Below are 22,858 nucleotides of genomic sequence, written 5' to 3'. Positions count from 1 at the left end.
TTCATTTACGCCAATAACTTATATATCATAATAGATAAATAAAATAAATTTGGGTGCTCTAATAAATCTATCTTTTCATATTTTAATATTATATAAATATTCTTTCATATTTTGTTTTTAATGTTCATTTAGTGCCAATCATGATACTACTACTAGCTAGTTGAATTAAAAGAAAAACCATAATTAAAAATAGATAAAGTACCCCTAATATTCAATCATTACTAAATATTAAAAATATCTTTTCATAAGATATTAGTATCAATTTAAGTTTCATCATCACTACGTGTGTGTGTGAGCGCGTGCACTCTATAATGATAGAGATAATGATAGATATAAATATAAACAAAATTATTGAATAAATCATATTTATGGTCCAGTATGTTAAAAGTTGCAATTAAAGGGATAAATATCAAAACTGATATCTACACTGATTTTTATCTCTCTTTCTTTTTCCTCTTGTGAGACATTGATAAGAGAAAAAATAATAATTATAACATAATGGACATTAAAAAAAAAAAGATAGCTATTAATGAAAAGAAACGAAAGGACTCACAAGCCTTGATGGATAGTTTTATCTGTGCAAATCAATAGATCATTCACATTCTCTTTTTCTTTCTTTCTTTTTTTTTTCATGGAAAGTCTAGGATTGAACTTGAACCTCATGTCTTAATTTTCTCATACTAAACATGTGAGTATGAGGTTCAGAGTTCGATCCCAAAGCTTCCATAAAAAAAACATATATATATATATACATATCTCTGAAGCCCTATCTATCTTGTCATACTCATACATGGAGAGAGAAAAAAAGAAATTATTGTACCATCGGGGTAGGATAGAAGTTGGCCTTATATTTATAGAGTAATTAGATACATTTGCTTGCATACATACGTAAGAGAGTGTATTTTTATTGGATATCTAAACATACAAATTACGGTAGAAAATTTTCTATGATAATCATGACATATGTTCTTTCCAAATAAAAATTTAGGATTCACCAAAAGAGATCTTTAGATCCATTGCACAAAAAAATAATTTTAAAAGATATACTATTTAGATTACGATTCACAAAACCAAAGTTACCATAGATGAATCCGACTATTTCTCTATAATGTCATATATATGATATTGCCTTCAATATAGGACATATTGGGGTGCTATATATTTCATAAGAATTATAAAAAATAATAAGTGAATTTGACAACAAAGATAATTATACTTCTACTCTTGGATGTGCATCACTTGGGTTTTTTTAAGTCTTTTGCCTTGACATGGGTAATTTTTTCCTTCAAGTTCTCAATTAAAAAAAATAACTTATAAAAAATAATAATCAAGTTGAACATATTGGTTAATTTAAAGTTATACGAGAGTGTTTGAATAATCTATGTAAATGTAACACATGGTTGTACACATAAAATATAAGTAATTTATAATTTATCAATTAGATATTTGGTTGTAAATAAATTCTCAATGTGAAAGTTGAAAGTAAATATTATTAATGAGAATTAGTTTTAGTGTTGTGCAAGCATTAAACATGCCAATATATCATTTAACCATCAATTGCATATATGGTTCAAATATATTCTCAATGTCATTAATACTACTAAGTTGTTTTATTGCATCAAATACTACTAATAAATTATTTTATTCATTATAGCTAATTTCTACTATAGTAAACACTTGTATACATTATATGTCCCTTAGTGCCTTTTGTTAGGAGGTCTATTGTTAGCTAATACGTGATCGTTACGTGGGTTCCAATTCACCCTATATATGTTTGTCTATATAAATTTTCTTCTTATTTATTATGATAAGAAAGATAATCATAAACTTTTTTCTCATCCTATAAGGAAGTTAATCTCAAGCTTCATTCTTATCTTTTAAGATGAAAAAAAATATTATAAATAGTGGGGAGGATTCTCTTTTGGAACGACTGAAATCCATATTTGAGGACTTCGGTTTACTAACCTGAGCATTAAAAGGATCGAGTCGAAAAACCTCCAATGATCTTTGTCTTCGTGTAAGTAACACTTTGGGAGTATAATATTTTTACATCGAAAACACCATGAAAAATTCTGCTTAGATGGATCTGGATCACATCAAGTTAATCAAAACATCAATAATATTTTCCTCTAACATCTTTTATACACAATTTATGATATATAATAAACAAAAAATTTCAGATTGAATATACTCAAGTTGATGCTAAAAATCTAAGATATGAGAGTGAAGAACGATGGCTTTAGTATTGGTTTTCCACATGAGGAGTCTCCTAAGTGAGACTGATAAATTAGGTTATAATAATATTCACTAAATATTTTGAGTATAGAAAAACTAACAAATGATTGCTTGTGTCCAAATTTAAATTTAATATGCAATATATATTAAATTTAAATTTATATTAAATTATATATATATATATATATATATATATATATATATATATATATATATATATATAGTGCTAATTAGAAAAGTTAATAGCAAATATGAGTTGTAGTCTTTGTGAGTGAAAAGTCATTTTAAGTAACTCTTAAACCAATGGTCTGCATTATTGGGGAGGGAGAGTCTTCTCTTGCATTATGAGATGATGAGAATATATGAAGTGACATTTTTAAATCTACTGTAACATTCTTTTATTTATTTATTTATTTATTTTGAAGTTCTAAATTTTAGATAATGTCCTTTCAAAGATTGAAAAACACATTTATATTATTATGAAATATCAAAATTTATATCTTTACATGTCATTGTCATTAATATGTATTGAAAAAAAAAACTTTGGCTATCCACTTCATCTATATTAATTTATTCCAATTAAATAAGTATATAAGGCATCACTTAAAGAAGATTATAGTGAATGTAAGGTATTATTATAAATTAGAGTTTCAAGTGACATTTAATTTGTGGTACCCAAGGAGATCAGCTATCAAATATGCATAAGTTTTTATGTTTTAAAGGAACGCATGTATAGAATTTAAATCTAGAGAGCTTCTATGATTTTTTTTTTCTTTAAATTATTCTCTTATGTATGGGGATTTATGGTAAGATCATCATAGATCTAAAAAGTAACAGAGAAGATAAAAGAAGGGAGGATAACAAAAACTCCAACACAAAGACACTAAACTATAAAAATTATGATACAAAGATATTATATATATATATATATATATTATTTTTATTAAAACTATTAAAGTTATACTTATAATATTTTTTATATCATAATTTTCATATATTAGTGAATTTGTGTTGGTGTTTTTTATCCTATCTCCTATATTCTCTTCCGTATTTATTAATCAAGAATATAACAATTTTTTAAGTTTCCATACTCAAGAGACCAATCTCAAGAAAAAGGATTACAACTTCAATCCTATAAAGTCTATTAATTGAGTGTTTTACTTGCTGCAAACTAATGAAACCTTCCTTGTTCTCTTCTTTTTTTTTTTTTTTGTAATTGAGAGAACTATAATTGGACTTAAGCCTCATATCTTCCTTTGTTTATCATACCAATTATGTGAGCATGAACGTTAAATTTTGATCTCGAACCTCATATCAAAAAATAATATATATCCTCAATCACACTTAAGAGAGAGAGAGAGAAATTTTTGCACTATAAGATGTAGGGCATAAGTCACCATTGTATTTATAGTCATTATATGCATTTGCATGTTGTGCATGCATAGTGGAGACAGTATCTTTTGTGAGATATCTAAAATAATAAATTTTAGTAGAAAATTTTTAATATTATTTATAAAATAAATTACCTACCAAATAATCACCTAAGAGAGATATTTAGTTCCATTACACACTTTAAATCAAAAATTAATTTTAAAGATATACTATTTAGGTTAGGATCAACAAAGACGCAAACCTCATGACTTAAAATATCTAAATATAAATTATTATAGATAATACATTTATTCCTGTGTCGTAATTAATGTATCACTTTAATAAATTGATTCGATGATAAAGATAATATTGCTTTTTTTTTTTTTTACTTGTGTCATGACATAGGTAAATATACAGTGAACAAGTTTCCAATTCCTAAAAGATTGTTATAACAAATAATATATTTTTTATAATTAAGTTTGCTAGCGAAAAATATCGTTAAAGTCTTGACCAGCCTAATATGGTCCGGATTTATATATGTAAGATTATCCGAAGTAGATCTGAGGTGACTTCAAAGTGGGTTCGAGGTAGGTTCAAGATAGATGTATTGTTCCCTCGAGTTGTCATCTATACAAAGATCAAGGTCAGGGGAGTTTTTCCGACCTGATCACTCTAACACTAGAGTTACTAATCCGAGATTCCTAAATATAGTCTCGAGTAGTTCGAGAAAAGAAAGTATCATTCCTTTATTTTCTTGTTCATAATGTGTTTTTATAAGAGGAAAGAACATTTTCATTGTCATAAAGTAAGAGAATGAGGTTTATGTTTGTAATAAAAGGAGAGAAGAAAATTTATAATTATCTTCCTTCCGAATACGACGTTTATGTTTCTATGCATTGAATCTTTATATATGATAAATGATGATTTAGATGACATGTGACACCCATGTGTTTCACGATAGATTCTCTCTCAAAGTTGAACACATATTAATATAAAATTAAATGAGTGTTAATATAAAACTATAATGTCTAAAATTTATAATTATTTAAATATACATTTATATTTGATTGTAAACAAAATTTTTTTTATGAATGTTTAAAATAAAACGAGGGCATTGAGTCGATATTGAATGATATGTTTATCTCTACTGTAGAATTCTTTTAATTAATTTTTTTGGTTTAAATAAACATCCTTGCAAAGTTTAGAAATCACATATTCTTATATGTGTATCCCCTACATGTCACTGTAGTTTATATTCACTGATAATAACACTGATCAACCAAATCTAATCATCATTAATATTATATAATTTATTTGACTCAACTATGTATGTAAAATATGAAATATATATATGATATCAGTACTTTTTTAGGATCGTAAATCGTGTGTGTTATTCTTATAATTTATATCGACTACCTCATATGTGTAATTTAGACGGACTAAACTAAGAATGAATTATATATATATATATATATATATATATATATATATATATATTTGTGACAAAAAATCGAGGTTTAAGTCATAAAAAATATTTTTTTTAATATTTAAAGATAAATTATATGTATTGATCCTTTTCAAACCTCACATTATCGAGAGTCTAATGCATTGAGTATATCTTTTTTTTTTTACATGAACTAGTGTTGCATAAGGAAACTTACATCGAGAGTCTAATGCTTTGATATACTTATATATTGTATTAAGCCAATAAGGAAACTTATTTTATTTTATTTTTTTATTTCTCATTGACTATTTCGAGAATATATTATACTTAATCAATATATGTCAAAACCATGGACAAATCAGCCAACAGAAATAATTTTTGGAAAGAGTAAATTATTAAAATGATTAACAATTAGAAAAACATTCCTATGATGGTTGTTATCACAATCTATTTTTTAATTACTCTTGATAATTTTTATAAAACATTAATATATCATGTATATATATATACATATGTATATATATACATATACATATATACATACATATGTATATACATATATATACATATATACATACATATACATATATACATATATACATATACATATATACATACATATACATATATACATATATACACATACACATACACATACACATATATCTATGTGTGTGTGTACACTTTTCTCATAGTAAAGAAGGAATTCTATCGTAACACCAATACTTGTCAAACATATTTTAATCTAAACATATTTTATACATATATAGATTATATGGTTCTACTAGTAATAACTTGAATTTAAACATCCCTAGATTTTCAATAGAAAATACTAAATAAAGACAAGATAATAAAAAAATTTCACAAATTTGGAAGTCTAAATATCCGTTATATATATAAATCTAAACATATTTTATCGTAACACCAATAACAATCCACCTTTTAATCTAAATAAATTAGATATGACATATTTACTTTGTATATTGATTGAGCATAATAACATAGGAATGTGTTTGATGCATGAAAAAAAATGGAAGTATTACCTCAATAAAGTAATTTACTCCAGAAAAATCAACTATCTAAATAATACTTTTATGTTAGTAATTCCTTGTTCATCATGGATGTCATTAGAGTATCAACTTTATGACCTCATAATGCTTTGTTAATTTGAAAATTATTATTTTTAGCCAATATAATGAAATGCGAAGATTCATAGTCCAACTTGGAAATTAGAGCCCCAAGCATTGTAGCTCAGGAGAGAACAAGTTCCTCGGTCTCAAAACATGCCACTAGCTTGAAAACATCACACATTATTATCTCTATATGAAAAATACAAGATATGAATGAAAAGTTTTATGCTACAAAAGCCTTGATGGTGACAAGTTTCTCTTCTTGAACAGCTACTAAAATACTACGATTGCCATGCACATGTTTGCACCAATTAAAAGCATCAAAAGTAATTAAGTCGTTCAGTAACATTACCCTCTTGGGAATAACAGCAAACATTTGGGGAGCAACTGTCTGTCTCTTTGCCTGCCTCAGCCGCAGCAAATCTCCTTCAGCTTGTCAGCGACCGACTGATCCACGGAGTACTGAAACAAGAAGCGAAAAGGTTAGGCGAGGAAGAAAAGAGGAACCGAAGTGAGATGAGAGGAAAGAGGACCTTGTTGAGGACCCAGGTGGTGTGGGTGTAGGCTCGCTGCAGGAGCTCGTCGAGCGAGGCGGAGTCGTCCAGCTCGCGGTAGTTGACGAAGTTCTCCCGCGCGTACTTGGCGTAGTACGGCCTGGTCTCCCGCGGGAGCCGCCGCACAAGCCTCAGCACCTCCATGTACGCCCTCAGCGCCCGCTCCATCGCCCGCCGATTGCAGCGGTAATGTGATGCTCTCTACTCCACGGCAACCAACCCAACACGTAGATGAGACGTGTCAGTGGCCGGATTTGGGGCCAAAAGGCCCACATTGAGGAAAGGTAAAGATAAGACAAATAAAAGGTAAGAATGCAATTTTATTTACCAATTAAGTAATTACTCCTATATTTCTGACACGTGTCAGACCTACAAACCCATGTCGCGTTGTCATCACTGACGTGTCGTGAATAGTACATTCAGACTGCTCATCTATTTTTTGACACGTGTCATAGCTATATGATACCATGGTCCGTTGCCGTCACTCTCGTGGCGTGAATAGTACATTCAAACTCCTCATTTATTTGTATCAGTGGGATTACCGCTACAATATATAATGCATATGCGTGCTTCTTGATCTTGCATCATCCGCTAGCATCAATAACTTGTGGAGCCAACATATTGATATATTATTAAGTAACAGGAAAACACCGGACGTGTGGTCGTGCCGGAATGGTTATCGGGCATGACTAGAAATCATGTGGGCTTTGCCCGCGCAGGTTTGAATCCTGCCGACCACGTTTTCAACATGTATCATATCACACTCGAGTTTGGAATAATACGTGTCTGTTTGAAGCCATGACGTGATTTGGTATTAGTAAGTATGATTATTGAATCCAGTTTTTCTTACTTGATATTATATTGTATAATTTCTAAAAATTATCTAGAAAACTACTAAGTATTTGTTATTACCGAGTAAATTATATTTTTTAGACCACATTATAATATTTTTATTTTTTATTATCAAGACCATGAGTTTTCTTAATAAATATAAATATAAAAATAAAATTTTGAAAAACAAAAAAAGGGCGAAGAGGATAGAATGTATATATACCTTGCCCTTGCGCAACTCATATACCTCCTGTCCTCATCGATCGGAAAGGAGATAAGAGAAAGGCGACAACGATCGTGATTGCAATGAATTCAAATCTCATATTCCGTCATAATTTATATGTTTTCTAAAGCGTCAATGTTGTTTGTTTGATTAAGAGGTCGTCCTAAGTTTTTTTTAGTTATTCCCCTTGGATCATGATACATATTAGAGCTTTTTTTGGATAGTTATTTGGTTAGATCCTTGGGTTTAATTCTCAGTTCTTGAATTGGATTTTGGTTCTTGGAGGTGTGATGCAGGTCTTTGGATTACTTTTGCTTTTGTTTGTGTTTAGGTTTCATGGGTTTGGATATTTTGATTTATTTGCTTGAAGACTTTCTTGATTTTTCCTTGTGCATTGATTCTTTTCTTTGCGTGGTTGTTTGGTACTTTTGGGATTCAGTTCATAAATCTCACCCGAGTATGATTCTTGGAGGTGAGGTGGCATCACAGGTTTCTTAATTGCTTTTATTTTTGTTTTATAGAGTTCGGATTTTTGGATCTGTTTGGTTGAATGCTTTGGTTGTGTTCTTTGTGCTAAGATTTCATGCACTTTTAGTTTGTGAATCTCAAATGGGACCGTAGTAGTTATGATTCTTGGAAACTGAGATTATCGATTGTTAATCACCTTCAAAATAAAATATTAAAAAATATTAATGATAATTTTGATTAAAAAAATACTAAAAATAATAAAATTAAGATGAAGACTTTTGTGAGATCAAAAGGTTTAAAAGAAATTTCCTAAGATGATTTTAAAGATGTGATAAATGATAGAGATTTTATGTCACTCTCCCAAGAAAAAAAAGAAGAATTAATTTTTGACTTAGAAGAAGATAAAATAAAATAAAATTTATTACTAATTGAAAGTATTATTTTAAGGATTTCTTTCTCGAGCTAAGATAAGAAGAAAAGACTAATTAATCTTAGAAGATATTTCAGAAGGAGATATTTATCCTCCTACATTAACTAAAGGTATCTCATACAAATTACATAACACAAGTAACCATATAAAGAAGATACATCATCTATGACATATTCTCTCAATAATATTCTGAATAATATTGACAATGTCAAAATTATACAAAAGTAAGATTTAGATTGATGTTTATTGGAGTAGATAATTTTGTTAGATTAAATTATTTTATTTTTATGAGAAGCATAAAAGTATTTTTACCTTCTTATAAAAAAAAGATTTATAAAACCGATCATTAAAATTTAGAAGAAAATGTTACTAATGCTAATATGAGGATCATTATTATTTATGATCTAGAAGCTATAAAGATTAATGAATATTCTATAATAAAGGAGTTAGATATCTATGTAAATAATTATGTTGATAGGACTGATTTAGTGTTTAGAGATTTTTCAAGAAAGCTGATAAGATTGTTTCGAAACAAATAATAGTTTTATAATTAATTAAGGTATATAAGACAAATCGAAAAGTCATCGTGGATTATGACTTCAAATTCTAAAATTTTAACATTGAAGGCTTTCCATAAATTTTTTTTTCCAAGCTTTAATTTAGGGAAGGGTGTTAAAATATTAAATCAAACTTTATTATTAGATATGATTTTGCTTTAAGAGTCTTGGTTAAGATAAAAGTTTCTATTATAGTTAAAGTTAAAGTCTTGAGTTTACTGCTCTATTTACAGGGCTAATGTAATGTTTTAAATAAATAATTGGGAGGAGAAATAAGATAAAGCGAAAAGAGGTTTATAGATTTGGGGTGTAAGAGATTGTAAGTTATAATGATTAATATGAGTTTTTAGCTTTGAAATCTCTCAGCTATTCTTATATATCTAAAGATCTGAATTTAAAAAATAAAAGAAAATGAAAAAATCACACTACTATAAGATACACAAATAAAACCCTAAAGTTATCAAAAAACCCTAACAAAAAAAAAATCCCTACCCAAAAAAAAAAACGAAACCACCAAAACCTTCGAACCTAAAAAGCATAAATGAAAATGAAAGCAAAAGCATATGTCATCTTTAAAAAACCACACAACTAATTCAATAATCATAAATTAAACCATAGTATCTAATTAGATAACTATCAAAAAAAATTTCAAAAGATATAAGAGTTCAAGGGAACAATCAAGAAAAGCTTGGAAATGATTTCTTGATGGAGTGGATGAGATTAATGACTATGAAAAATATAACAATTAAGATGAGGAGGGATATAAGAGCTCCACAGGAATTTGAGGCACAAACATATTAGTCTTCGAGTGCTTCCAGATTACCTATCTTAATAGAGATATCAATTAAGGAAGATGACATTCTCATTGGATAATATAGATTGACCTCACGATCATTAGGAACAAAGGAGAGATTCTAACTCTCCTTGCTAAACGACTTTGCAATGTCACTTATCAATGTATTCTCATTTATGTCAATAACTTATATATCATAATAGATAAATAAAATAAATTTGGGTGCTCTAATAAATCTATATTTTCAAAATTTTAAAATGAATATTTTTTTCTTGAGATTTTAATATTACATAAATATTCTTTCGTATTCTCCTTTTAATATTCATTTGGTGCCACTCATGATACTACTATTAGCTAGTTAAATAAAAAAATATCACAATTAAAAATGGATAAAATACCCCGAATATTTCTTTTAATGTTTACCTGATGCGATACGACTATTAGCTAGTTGAATTAAAAGAAACACCATAATTAAAAATAGATAAAATATCTTGAATATTCAATTATTACTAAATATTAAAAATATCTTTACATAAGATATTAGTATCAATTTGAGTGTGTAAACTATTAGCTAGTTGAATTAAAAGAAACACCGTAATTAAAAATGGATAAAGTACCCCAAATATTCAATCATTACTAAATATTAAAAATATCTTCAATCATTACTAAATATTAAAAACATCTTTACATAAGATATTAGTATCAATTTGAGTTTCATCATCACTATACAAATTTTATAAGATATTAGTATCAATTTGAGTGTGTAAAGATATTAGTATCAATTTGAGTTTCATCATCACTATACAAATTTTATATGTGTGTGTGACAAAATTATTGTCTACACTCAAATTATCTTTCATGAGATATATGCAAGTGCGAAAGATAAAAAATATTATTTACAACATATAATATACTAGACTAAATGCTAAACATGGTTATACAACTATGACATATATATATTTTATAATTGATCAAATATAAATCACTGTAAAAGAATCTTGATGTAAATGTTGCAAATAAATCATATTTATATGGATAAATCATATTTATGGTCCAGTATGTTAAAAGTTACAATTAAAGGGATAAACATCAAAATGATTTTTATCTCTCTTTTTTTTTTTCCTCTTGTGAGACATTCATTGATTAGAGAAAAAATAGTAATTATAACATAGTGGACATTAAAAAGAAAAATATAGCTGTTAATGAAAAGAAACTAGAGAACTCACAAGCCTTGATGGATAGTTTTATCTGTTGCAAATCAATAGATCATTCATGTTCTTTCTTTCTTTCTTTCCTTTTTTTTATAGAAAGTCTCGGATTGAACTTGAACCTCCTGTCTTAATTTTCTCGTATTAAATATATGAGTATGAGGTTCAGATTTTGATCCCAAAGCTTTCATAAAAAAATATATACATATCTTTAAAACCCTATCTATCTTGTCATACTTATACATGGAGAGAGAAAAAGAGAAATTATTGTACTATCGGGGTAGGATAGAAGTTGGACTTATATTTATAGAGTAATTAGATGCATTTGCATGCATACATGGATAAGAGAGTGTATTTTTATTGGATATCTAAAAATACAAATTACGGTAAAAAATTTTCTATGATATTCATGACATAATTTCCTTCCAAATAAAAATTTAGGATTCATCAAAAGAGATCTTTAGATCCATTGTACAAAAAAATAATTTTAAAAGATATTCTATTTAGATTATGATTCACAAAACTTGGATCCGACTATTTCTCTATAATGTCATATATATGATATTGCCTTCGATATGGGACCTATTGGGATGCTATATATTTCATAAGAATTATAAAAAATAATAAGTGAATTCGACAACAAAGATAATTATACTTCTACTCTTGGATGTGCATCACTTGGGTCTTTTTAAGTCTTTTGCAGGTAATTTTTTCTTCAAGTTCTCAATTTAAAGAAAAATGTTATAACAAATAATAATCAAGTTGAACATATTGGTTAATCTAAAGTTATATGAGAGTGTTTGATTAAACTATGTAAACATAACACATGGTTGTACAAATAAAGTATAAGTAATTTATAATTTATCAATTAGATATTTGGTTGTAAATAAATTCTCAATCCGAAAGTTGAAAGTAAATATTATTAATAAGAATTAGGGTTTAGTGTTGTGCAAACTTTAAACATGCCAATATATCATTTAACCATCAATTGAATCTCTGGTTCAAATATATTCTCAATGTCATTAATACTACTAAGTTTTATTGCACCAAACACATTATCTCAATATTTATTCATTATAGCTAATTTCTATTATAGTAAATACTCGAGTACATTATATGTCTAATACGTGATCGTTACGTGGGATCCAAGTCACCCTATATATGTTTGTCTATACAAATTTTCTTCTTATTTATTATGATAAGAAAGACAATCACAAACTTCTTTCTCATCCAGAAAGTTAATCCAAATCTTTATTCATATCTTTTAAGGTGGAAAAATATATTATGAATAGTGGGGAAGATTCTCTTTTGGAATAACTCGAACTCATATTTGGGGACTTCGATTTACTAACCTGAGCATTAAAGGGATCGAGTCGAAAAACCTCTATTGATCTTGGTCTTCGTATAAGTTACACTTTGGGAGCATAATATTTTCACATCGAAAACACCTTGGACAATTCTGCTTATACGGATCTGAATCACATCAGACTAATCAAGACATCAACGGTATTTTCCTCTAATATCTTTTATACCCGATTTATGATATGTAATAAACAAAAATTTTTAAATTGAATATACTCAAGTGATGCTAAAAATCTAAGACACGAGAGTGAAGAACGATGGCATTCATATTGGTTTTCCATAAGAGGATCTCCCAAGTGAGACTGATAAATTAGCTTATAATAATATTCACTAAATATTTTGAGTAAAGAAAAACTAACAAATAATTGCTTATGTCAAAATTTAAATTTAATATGCAATGACACACTATATATATATATATATATATATATATATATATGTATATGTATATATATATATATACATATATATATATATACATATACATATATATATACATATATATATATATACATATACATATATATATATACATATATATATATATATACATATATATATATATATACATATATATATATATATACATATATATATATATATACATATATATATATATATACATATATATATATATATACATATATATATATATATATACATATATATATATATATATATATATACATATATATATATATATATATATATATATGTATATATATATATATATATATGTATATATATATATATATATATGTATATATATATATATATATATATATATATATATATATATAGTCTTTGTGAGTGCAGTGTCATCTTAAGGAACTCTTAAGGAACTCAATTTAAAGAAAAATGTTATAACAAATAATAATCAAGTTGAACATATTGGTTAATCTAAAGTTATATGAGAGTGTTTGATTAAACTATGTAAACATAACACATGGTTGTACAAATAAAGTATAAGTAATTTATAATTTATCAATTAGATATTTGGCTGTAAATAAATTCTCAATCCGAAAGTTGAAAGTAAATATTATTAATAAGAATTAGGGTTTAGTGTTGTGCAAACTTTAAACATGCCAATATATCATTTAACCATCAATTGAATCTCTGGTTCAAATATATTCTCAATGTCATTAATACTACTAAGTTTTATTGCACCAAACACATTATCTCAATATTTATTCATTATAGCTAATTTCTATTATAGTAAATACTCGAGTACATTATATGTCTAATACGTGATCGTTACGTGGGATCCAAGTCACCCTATATATGTTTGTCTATACAAATTTTCTTCTTATTTATTATGATAAGAAAGACAATCACAAACTTCTTTCTCATCCAGAAAGTTAATCCAAATCTTTATTCATATCTTTTAAGGTGGAAAAATATATTATGAATAGTGGGGAAGATTCTCTTTTGGAATAACTCGAACCCATATTTGGGGACTTCGATTTACTAACCTGAGCATTAAAGGGATCGAGTCGAAAAACCTCTATTGATCTTGGTCTTCGTATAAGTTACACTTTGGGAGCATAATATTTTCACATCGAAAACACCTTGGACAATTCTGCTTATACGGATCTGAATCACATCAGACTAATCAAGACATCAACGGTATTTTCCTCTAATATCTTTTATACCCGATTTATGATATGTAATAAACAAAAATTTTTAAATTGAATATACTCAAGTGATGCTAAAAATCTAAGACACGAGAGTGAAGAACGATGGCATTCATATTGGTTTTCCATAAGAGGATCTCCCAAGTGAGACTGATAAATTAGCTTATAATAATATTCACTAAATATTTTGAGTAAAGAAAAACTAACAAATAATTGCTTATGTCAAAATTTAAATTTAATATGCAATGACACACTATATATATATATATATATATATATATATATATATATATATATATATATATATATATATATATATATATATATATATATATATATATATATATATATGTATGTATATATATATATATATATATATATATATATATATATGTATGTATATATATATATATATATGTATGTATATATATATATATACATACATATATATATACATATATATATATATACATACATATATATATATACATATATATATATATATATATATAGTCTTTGTGAGTGCAGTGTCATCTTAAGGAACTCTTAAACCCATGGTTTGCATTGTTGGGGAGGGAGTCTTCTCGATGAGAATATATGAAGTTACATGTTTAAATCTAGTGTAACATTATTTTATTTATTTATTTATTTTGAAGTTCTAAATTTTAGATAATGTCCTTTCAAAGTTTGAAAAATATATTTATATTATTATGAAATATCAAAATTTATATCTTTACATGTCATTGTCATTAATATGCATTGAAAAAAAAAAACTTTGGCTAACCATTTCATCTATATTAATTTATTCCAGTTAAATAAGTATATAAGGCATCACTTAATGAAGATTATAGTGAATGTAAGGTATTATTATAAATTAGAGTTTCAAAAGATATTTAATTTATGGTACCCCAAGGTGATCAGCTATCAAATATGCATTAGTTTTTAGGTTTTAAAGGAACGCATGTATAGACTTTAAATCTAGAGAGCTTGTTTCTATGATTTATTTTCTTTAAATTATTCTCTTATGTATGGGGATTTGTGGTAAGATCATCAAATTCTAGATCTAAAAAGCAAAAGAGAAGATAAACGAAGGGAGGATAACAAAAACTTCGACACAGACACTAAACTATGAAAATTATGATACAAAGATATTATATATATATTTAATATTTTTATTAAAACTATTAAATTTATACCTATAATATTTTTTATATCATAATTTTCATAGATTAGTGAATTTGTGTTGGTGTTTTTTTATCCTATCTCCTATATATTATTCCACATTTTCTAATCAAGAATATAACCATCTTTAAGTTTCCAAACTCAAGAGAACAATCTCAAGAAAAAGGATTACAACTTCAATTCCTTAAAGTCTCTATTAACTTAGTGTTTTACTTGCTGCAAACTAATGAAACTTTCCTTTTTCTCATTTTTACTTTTTTTTTGTGTAATTGAGAGAACTACAATTATGTGAGCATGAGAGTTGGAGTTTGATCCTGGACCTTATATATATCCGTAACCACACTCATACATGAAGAGAGAGAGAGAGAGATGAATTTTTGTTGTATAAAATATATGGCATAAGTCACCTTTGTATTTAATAGTCATTATGTCAATTTGCATATTGTGCATACATAGTGGACTGTATCTTTTGTAAGATATCTAAAAGTATAAATTATATATATAATTTTTAATTTTATTTATAAAATAAATTATCTTTCAAATAATCACCTAAAAGATATATGTAGTTATATTGCACACTTTAAATCAGAAATAAATTTTAAAGATACAATATTTAGGTTAGGATGAACGATTGAAGACACAAACCTCATGACATAAAATATCTAAATATAAATTATTAACGATGGATACATCTATTCTTGTGTCGTAATTAATATATCACTTTGATAAGCTGATTCAACGACAAAGATAAAGATTGTTATAACAAATAATACATTATTTATATTCTAGTTTGCTAGCGAAAAATATAATTAAAATCTTGATTAACCTAATATGGTATGGATTTGTATATGCAGGATTATCCAAAGTGGATCTGAGGTGACTTCGAAGTGGGTTTGAGGTAAGTTCAAGATTCCATCTACATAAAGATCAAGGTCAGGGGAGTTTTTTCGACCTGATCACTCTGACGCTCGAGTTACTAATCCGAGATTCCTAAATGTAACCTCGAGTAGTTCGAGAAAAGAAAGAGTCTTTCCCTTATTTTCTTATTTAGAATATGTTTTTATACGTTGAAGAAGGGGAATACAATTTTCATTCTCATAAAAGAAGAGAAGGGGGTTTATGTTTGTAATAAAAGAAGAGAAGAAAATTTATAATTACCTTCCTTCCACAATGAATACGAAGTTTATGTTTCTCTGCATTGAATCTTTATATATGATGAATGATGATTTGGATGACATGTGACAACCACGTGTTAGCTGATGATAGATTCTCTCTCAAAGTTGAACACATATTAGTATAAAATTATATAAGAGTGTTAATATAAAACTATAATATCTAAAATTTATAATTATTTAAATATACATTTATATTTGATTGTAAATAAAGTTATTTTTATGAATATTTAAAGTAAAATGAGGGCATGAGTTGATATGTTTATCTCGATTGTAGAATTATTTTAATTAATTTTTTTAGTTTAAATAAACATCTCATTGCAAAGTTTAGAAATCATATATTCTTCATTATGAAATGTTGATATGGGTATCCCCTATATTCACTGAAAATAACTCTGATCAATCAAATCTAATCATTATTAATATTATATAATTCATTTGACTCAACTAAGTATATAAAATATGAAATATATATGATATCAGTACTATTTTTAGGATCATAAATCGTGTGTTATTCTTATAATTTAGATCAACTACCTCATATATGTAATTTAGATCGACTAAACTAAGAATGAATTTTATATATATATATATATATATATATATATATATATATATATATATATATATATATATATATATATATATATATATATATATATATATATATATATATATATATATATATATATATATATATATATATATATATATATATATATATATATATTCATTCATCTGTGACAGAAAACTTAGATGCATTGAGCCTTTTTAAACCTCACATTATCGAGAGTCTAATGCATTGAGTATATATATATATATATATATATATATATATATATATATATATATATATATATATATATATATATATATATATATATATATATATATATATATATATATATATATATATATATATATATATATATATATATATATATTACATGAACTAGTGTTGCATATTGATGAGTATTGATAAACTTATATATTGTATTAAGTCAATAAGAAAACATATTTTATTTTTTGATTTCTCATTGACTATTTAGAGAATCTATTGTACTTAATCAATATATGTCAAAGGACAATTAATTTTTGGAAGGTGTAAATTATTGAAATGATTAACGGTTAGAAAAACATTTGTAGTTTTGTTATCACGACCTATTTTTAAATATAATAGGATAATATTATGATACTATAATAGGAAGGTGTAAATTATTGAAATGATTACCAATTAGAAAAACATTTGTAGTTTTCTATTTCAAACATAATAGGATAATATTATGATACTATATAGATTATATGGATCTATTAGTAATAACTTGAATTTAAACATCCCTAGATTTTCAATAGAAAATACTAAATAAAAAATAAGATAATAAAAAAATCACAAATTTGAAAGTTAAAATATCCATTATGTGGAAATATATATACACACGTATGCATACGTATACATACACATATACATACACATATACATATACATATATATATATATATATATATATATATATATATATATATATATATATATATACTTTTTCTCATATTAAAGGAGAAATTTTATCGTAACAACAATACTTGTCAAACATATGAAGTGGCATGACTATGGAAGCATGTAATTAATATGCTTAAATAACAATCCACCTTTTAATCTAAATAAATTAGATATGACATATTTACTTTGCATATTGATTGAGCATAGGAATGTGTTTGATGCATGAAAAAAATTGAAGTATTACCTCAATAAAGTAATTTACTCCAGAAAAAACAACAATCTAATTAATGCTTTTATGTTAGTAATTCGTTGTTCATCATGGATGTCATAGAGTATCAACTTTATGACCTCATAATGCTTTGTTAATTTGAAAATTACTTTTTTAGCCAATAAAATGTAAAGATAAGAAAAATAAAAGGTAAGAATGCAATTTTATTTACCAATTAAGTAATTACTCCTATATTTCTTACACGTGTCAGACCTATAATCACATGTCGCGTTGTCATGACTGCCATATCGTGAATAGTACATTCAGACTGCTCATCTATTTTCTGACACGTGTCATAGCCATATGATGCCATGGTGCGTTGTCTTCACTGTCGTGTCGTGAATAGTATATTCAAACAACTCATTTATTTGGATCAGTGGGATTACCTCTACAATATATAATGCATATGCGTGCTGCTCGTGCGTCTTCCTGATCTTGGATGACCCGCTGGCATACATAACCAGTGGAGCCCGAGCCCACGTGTTGGTGATGCTAATTTCGGAAGCGGGCTCCACAAGTGGGGTTTGTGCGAGAGGCGCGGACAGACTCGCCCTGCAGCGCTCGACCATATCTCCCGCCCCATTTCCAACTCGCCCCCAAGGAGAACCTCCCAATGACCTCACCCTCTCTGTGCTCTTCGCCATTCTCTTTCTCCTCCTCTTCTCCTCTCCTCCTTCTCCCATGCTCTCTTTTCTCCCCTTCTCTTCTCTCCCTCCGCCGAGCCGTCGCACCCCACTCCGCCCTGAACATTGGCTCCAAGCTTAGCTATATGTCGCCCAAAAAAGACCGCGCTTTGGCCGCACACGACTCCTCCCGCAACGTCTCGAAGGTGGCTCCGCTCAGTTGCAAAGTCTCTTTCGGGCGTCGCGACATTAGCTCGGAGGAAGGATCCCGTGAAGAAAGTCCGACCGGATTGCAGGAAAAGGAGACACCTTTGGGGAAATCGACCTATGGTGATCGCACAATGCTGTCATCTTTTGGCCCTCCTCTTGATTCCTTCGGGAATTATGATGCAGGGGTGTCAGAAACCAAGTTCCAGATGACTCTCGCTGAGCTCCTCGAGAAGAGCGGAGTCACCCCCACGGCGATTTACGGGGATCTAGACGCCTTGATCACTGGAGTTCAGGACGACTCTAGGGAGGTCTGCCAGGGGGATCTCTTCATCTCCTGTGTCGGATCGAAGACGGATGGCCACTTGTATCTTGCCGAGGCTTGTAACCGAGGAGCTGTAGCACTGGTGGTAGGCGAAGAGAGTGTTAAAGCTCAAATCTTGCGCTGCGGCTGCAAGGCTGTCGTCGTAGTGAATTCTACCGATTCAGCGCTGCCTGTTATTGCTGCTACATTCTATGGGCATCCGTCGAGGAGCCTCTTTGTGGTCGGTGTCACGGGAACGAACGGTAAGACGACGACGACCAATTTGGTTAGATCTATCTTCGAGACAATGGGGTACGGAACAGGGCTGTTTGGCACCGTATGCTTCTTCATTAATGGAGATGAGATGCTGGAAGCTTCCCGAACGACCCCCGACGCCGTGCCAGCCCAGAGACTGATGGCGAAGATGGTTCGCTCTGGTACCAAGGCACTCGTCATGGAGACTTCTTCCGAGGGGCTGGAGCAGGGGAGGTGCAATGAGCTAGACTTCAACGTAGCAGTCTTCACGAACCTCACCAGGGACCATCTCGACTTCCATGGGACCATGGAGGCGTACAAGAAGAGCAAAGGCAAGCTCTTTGCGAAGATGGTCGACCCCAACAGGCACAGGAAGGTTGTGAACATCGATGACCCAAATGCTCCATACTTCATCGATCACGGGAATGCAGATGTTCCACTCGTTACATTTGGAATGCAGAACGAGAACGCCGACGTCTACCCTCTAAAGTCCGAGCTTTCATTGTTCAAGACTAAGGTTTGGGTGAGCACGCCAAAGGGGGCACTAGAGATCAACACAGGGATGCTTGGGAGGTATAACATCTACAACATCCTCGCAGCCGTTGCTGTTGGGATTGCTGTCGGCCTGAAGCTGGAGGACATCGTGAGGGGAATCGAGGCGGTGAAAGGGGTTGCCGGCAGGTTTGAGTTAATTGACGAGGGGCAGCCTTTCGCCGTGATTGTAGACTATGCACACACACCCGATGCTGTGTGTAGACTTCTGGATGCTGTCCGAGAACTCAACCCACGAAGAGTTATCACTGGTATACCAATTCATGCTTTACTTTCAGCACATTCTGCAGATTATCATACTGAATGAACATTTCAACTTACCTGATTCAGTGCTCGGTAATTGATCATCGAAAACTTAATTGCTTGGTTTAGATTCTAATATTTTCTTCCCTATATGTGCTAAAGAGAGGTCTCAATTGCATGGCATTTTTGCTAGGTCCTAAAATTGGAAGTCAGATCAATCATCTGACTTCCAATTTTATGATAATTCCATCAAATGCTTGTAAGCATAAAATCTGTAATCATGCTGTCTGTAATGCGGAAAAACTTTTATGCTAAGATTGAAATCAAATAAATTAGATCTGACAATATTACAATGCGTACCTTTTTCTTGTTGTTAAAAAAACAAGTTGTCCGTGAACTTTCAGAAAAACCTGCTCAAAACTCTCATGTAGCATTTGAGCATACGAAGATTGGCACCAAAAGTTCTTCTATAGTTGCAACATCTCAAGTTCAGCACTTTTGTGTCTTTTTTATGTTGGGAATCCAAAACACAATTCATAAGTGTATTTTCACAAGAAGGAAGTTAAAGATCAGAAAAGTGGCTAACCATAGTTTTATCCTAGCAATACTAGTTGTTGTAGGGTGATTTGATGCATGCTGATAGTTAATGTTTCGCTTCTAGTCTTTGGATGTGGCGGAGAAAGAGATCGGGGGAAGAGGCCGCTGATGACAAAAATTGCAGCTGATAAAAGTGATGTGGTTATTCTGACATCAGACAATCCAAGGAACGAAGATCCATGTATGTATTCTGTATGTTATATGCCAATTTGGTTTGTCATATATTTCTGAAAGCAATGCAACACCTATTGGCCGTATGCCTTTGTTGTTATTCAGATATAATAACTTCTAAAACATGCTTCGATGACATTGCTAGCGACAATCTTGGATGACATGCTAGCTGGTGTCGGATACACAATGCAAGAGTCCTCACCACCCGGCGGAAGCAAAATCTATCCAAAGCTTCCAAATGGCTGTACACTCTTAGTAAATGAGGACAGAAGAGTAGCCCTGCAAGCTGCCATTGCCATGGGAAAGGAAGGAGATATCATTGTAACTCTTCTTCTGACCCTTGGTCACAGTATTCTCAAACTTTTCTCTCTCTTGTTAGACAAAGGATATGTGTAACTCAATTTCAGCTTCTAGTACTTTGGACTGAAGACTATGATGTGATGCTGCAGGTTGTTGCTGGCAAAGGCCACGAGACATATCAAATTGAGGGTGATACAAGGAAGTTCTTCGACGATAGAGTTGAATGCCGACAAGCGCTGCGTCAAAGTATGTGAGATGTGTCAAGCATGAAAGTGAAATTTCTTTGGCGATATAATCTCATTTTTAGGAATAGCAAAGGCAGAAAATTCCGAGTTAATGTGTCCTAATTCTTTGGCTGCTGTTGCAAATTGAAAAGTATGTCGCTTCTATCGGTATTCTTTAGATAAACACTTGGAACTTTTTTTTTGAACATTCAAAGTTCAGTTGGAACGTTACAGTCTCTCTCTCTCTCTCTCTCTCTCTCTCTCTCTCTCTCTCTCTCTCTCTCTTTATCTCCTTTCCCGCTCTGCTGCACCGCGGTGTTGGCTTCACTCTTCCGAAGAAGCGCCTCGCACTTACCCCAACCTCTCGCTCGTTTTCGCTACTCTCTCTCTCTCTCCTCCCTCTTCCCTGCTCCTTAACTCCCAGGAAGAATCCCATGGAGAAGGTCCGACCAAATTGCAGGAAAAGGAGGCACCTGGGGACGGTGAATCCACACGTCAAGATCACAACAAGTGGCTATGATATTACTGTGCTTGCAGTGTACCTTCGCCAGCTGCGAGATTGAAGTAGAGGTTGACAATGTTGGGGCAGCCACGGAAGCACTCCGAGGAGCACAGCTTCCGCCGGAAGTTAGCGTCCAGCAACGAGTCCGACGATATCCCGACGGTTCTCCGATCGAGGCCGCACGCCGCGATGCACCCTTCCGTCTCGACCCAGTCGACGAACCCCTCGGCGCCGATCTCCGACGTGGCGCACGCGTAGGCGCCCCCGGCGTTCCTCTCCAGCACGCAGCGCATTCCCGACGACGACACCGCGTAGGCGCAGGCGCTGGTGCTCGCGTCCAAGCGCTCGCACTCCACGCCGGCCCCTGCAAAGCAAGTCCAAACGTCATCGTGTAGATTGCGTACAGGTTTCGTGACGACGAGATCGAGCTTGCACCTTGCGCTTTCGACATGGAGAAGATGAGCACCAAAGCGAGCGTTATGGAAGACCAGGAGGCCATTGCTTTGCCGAGGACGAGAAC

The 22,858-nt window shown here is 30.3% G+C and overlaps 3 protein-coding genes and 1 non-coding gene across 6 annotated transcripts; 2 read left to right on the top strand and 2 right to left on the bottom strand.

Annotated features, from left to right (window-relative positions):
• Positions 1-6,320: 6,320 nt before the first annotated feature.
• Positions 6,321-6,996, bottom strand: LOC135594935 (LYR motif-containing protein At3g19508-like). The gene is made up of 2 exons (XM_065085443.1): positions 6,714-6,996; positions 6,321-6,642 (listed from the first exon to the last, which is right to left on the bottom strand). The coding sequence occupies exons 1-2, from the start codon at positions 6,900-6,902 to the stop codon at positions 6,589-6,591; spliced, it is 243 nt and encodes an 80-aa protein (XP_064941515.1). The 5' UTR covers positions 6,903-6,996; the 3' UTR covers positions 6,321-6,588.
• A 396-nt stretch (positions 6,997-7,392) lies between these two features.
• Positions 7,393-7,474, top strand: TRNAS-AGA (transfer RNA serine (anticodon AGA)). Its single transcript has one exon. It is a non-coding gene; the product is annotated as a tRNA-Ser (tRNA).
• An 11,445-nt stretch (positions 7,475-18,919) lies between these two features.
• On the top strand, positions 18,920-22,022 carry LOC135595351 (UDP-N-acetylmuramoyl-L-alanyl-D-glutamate--2,6-diaminopimelate ligase MurE homolog, chloroplastic-like). Of its 3 annotated transcripts, none has more exons than XM_065086162.1 (4): positions 18,920-20,552; positions 21,206-21,322; positions 21,458-21,686; positions 21,762-22,022. In XM_065086162.1, the coding sequence occupies exons 1-4, from the start codon at positions 18,974-18,976 to the stop codon at positions 21,880-21,882; spliced, it is 2,046 nt and encodes a 681-aa protein (XP_064942234.1). In that variant the 5' UTR covers positions 18,920-18,973; the 3' UTR covers positions 21,883-22,022. The 3 variants fall into 3 exon arrangements, with proteins under 3 accessions (XP_064942234.1, XP_064942236.1, XP_064942235.1); XM_065086164.1 differs by having other exon boundaries at positions 18,921-20,552; positions 21,458-21,655; positions 21,762-22,000; XM_065086163.1 differs by having other exon boundaries at positions 18,922-20,552; positions 21,458-21,633; positions 21,762-22,001.
• Positions 22,023-22,105: 83 nt separating this feature from the next.
• Positions 22,106-22,858, bottom strand: LOC135595352 (uncharacterized). Its single transcript, XM_065086165.1, has 3 exons — positions 22,774-22,858; positions 22,379-22,702; positions 22,106-22,309 (listed from the first exon to the last, which is right to left on the bottom strand). Exons 1-3 carry the CDS (start codon positions 22,835-22,837, stop codon positions 22,188-22,190), a joined length of 510 nt encoding a protein of 169 aa, XP_064942237.1. The 5' UTR covers positions 22,838-22,858; the 3' UTR covers positions 22,106-22,187.

The sequence above is a fragment of the Musa acuminata genome, chromosome BXJ1-10 (assembly GCF_036884655.1).
Source record: "Musa acuminata AAA Group cultivar baxijiao chromosome BXJ1-10, Cavendish_Baxijiao_AAA, whole genome shotgun sequence".
NCBI classification, from domain to species: domain Eukaryota; kingdom Viridiplantae; phylum Streptophyta; class Magnoliopsida; order Zingiberales; family Musaceae; genus Musa; species Musa acuminata.
This window is presented reverse-complemented; position numbering and strand designations above follow the sequence as displayed.

What these genes read in the sequence shown, in the direction of transcription:
- LOC135594935 (XM_065085443.1), bottom strand. Translation starts at nt 6,902, where the DNA reads ATGGAGCGGGCGCTGAGGGCGTACATGGAGGTGCTGAGGCTTGTGCGG. An exon ending in CCACCTGGGTCCTCAACAAG is followed by an intron (nt 6,643 to 6,713) that starts GTCCTCTTTCCT and finishes TTCTTGTTTCAG; the next exon opens with TACTCCGTGGATCAGTCGGT.
- LOC135595351 (XM_065086162.1), top strand. Translation starts at nt 18,974, where the DNA reads ATGACCTCACCCTCTCTGTGCTCTTCGCCATTCTCTTTCTCCTCCTCT. An exon ending in CCCACGAAGAGTTATCACTG is followed by an intron (nt 20,553 to 21,205) that starts GTATACCAATTC and finishes TTTCGCTTCTAG; the next exon opens with TCTTTGGATGTGGCGGAGAA. An exon ending in TCCAAGGAACGAAGATCCAT is followed by an intron (nt 21,323 to 21,457) that starts GTATGTATTCTG and finishes TGACATTGCTAG; the next exon opens with CGACAATCTTGGATGACATG.
- LOC135595352 (XM_065086165.1), bottom strand. Translation starts at nt 22,837, where the DNA reads ATGGCCTCCTGGTCTTCCATAACGCTCGCTTTGGTGCTCATCTTCTCC. An exon ending in CTCCATGTCGAAAGCGCAAG is followed by an intron (nt 22,703 to 22,773) that starts GTGCAAGCTCGA and finishes CTTGCTTTGCAG; the next exon opens with GGGCCGGCGTGGAGTGCGAG. An exon ending in CAATCTCGCAGCTGGCGAAG is followed by an intron (nt 22,310 to 22,378) that starts GTACACTGCAAG and finishes CACCGTCCCCAG; the next exon opens with GTGCCTCCTTTTCCTGCAAT.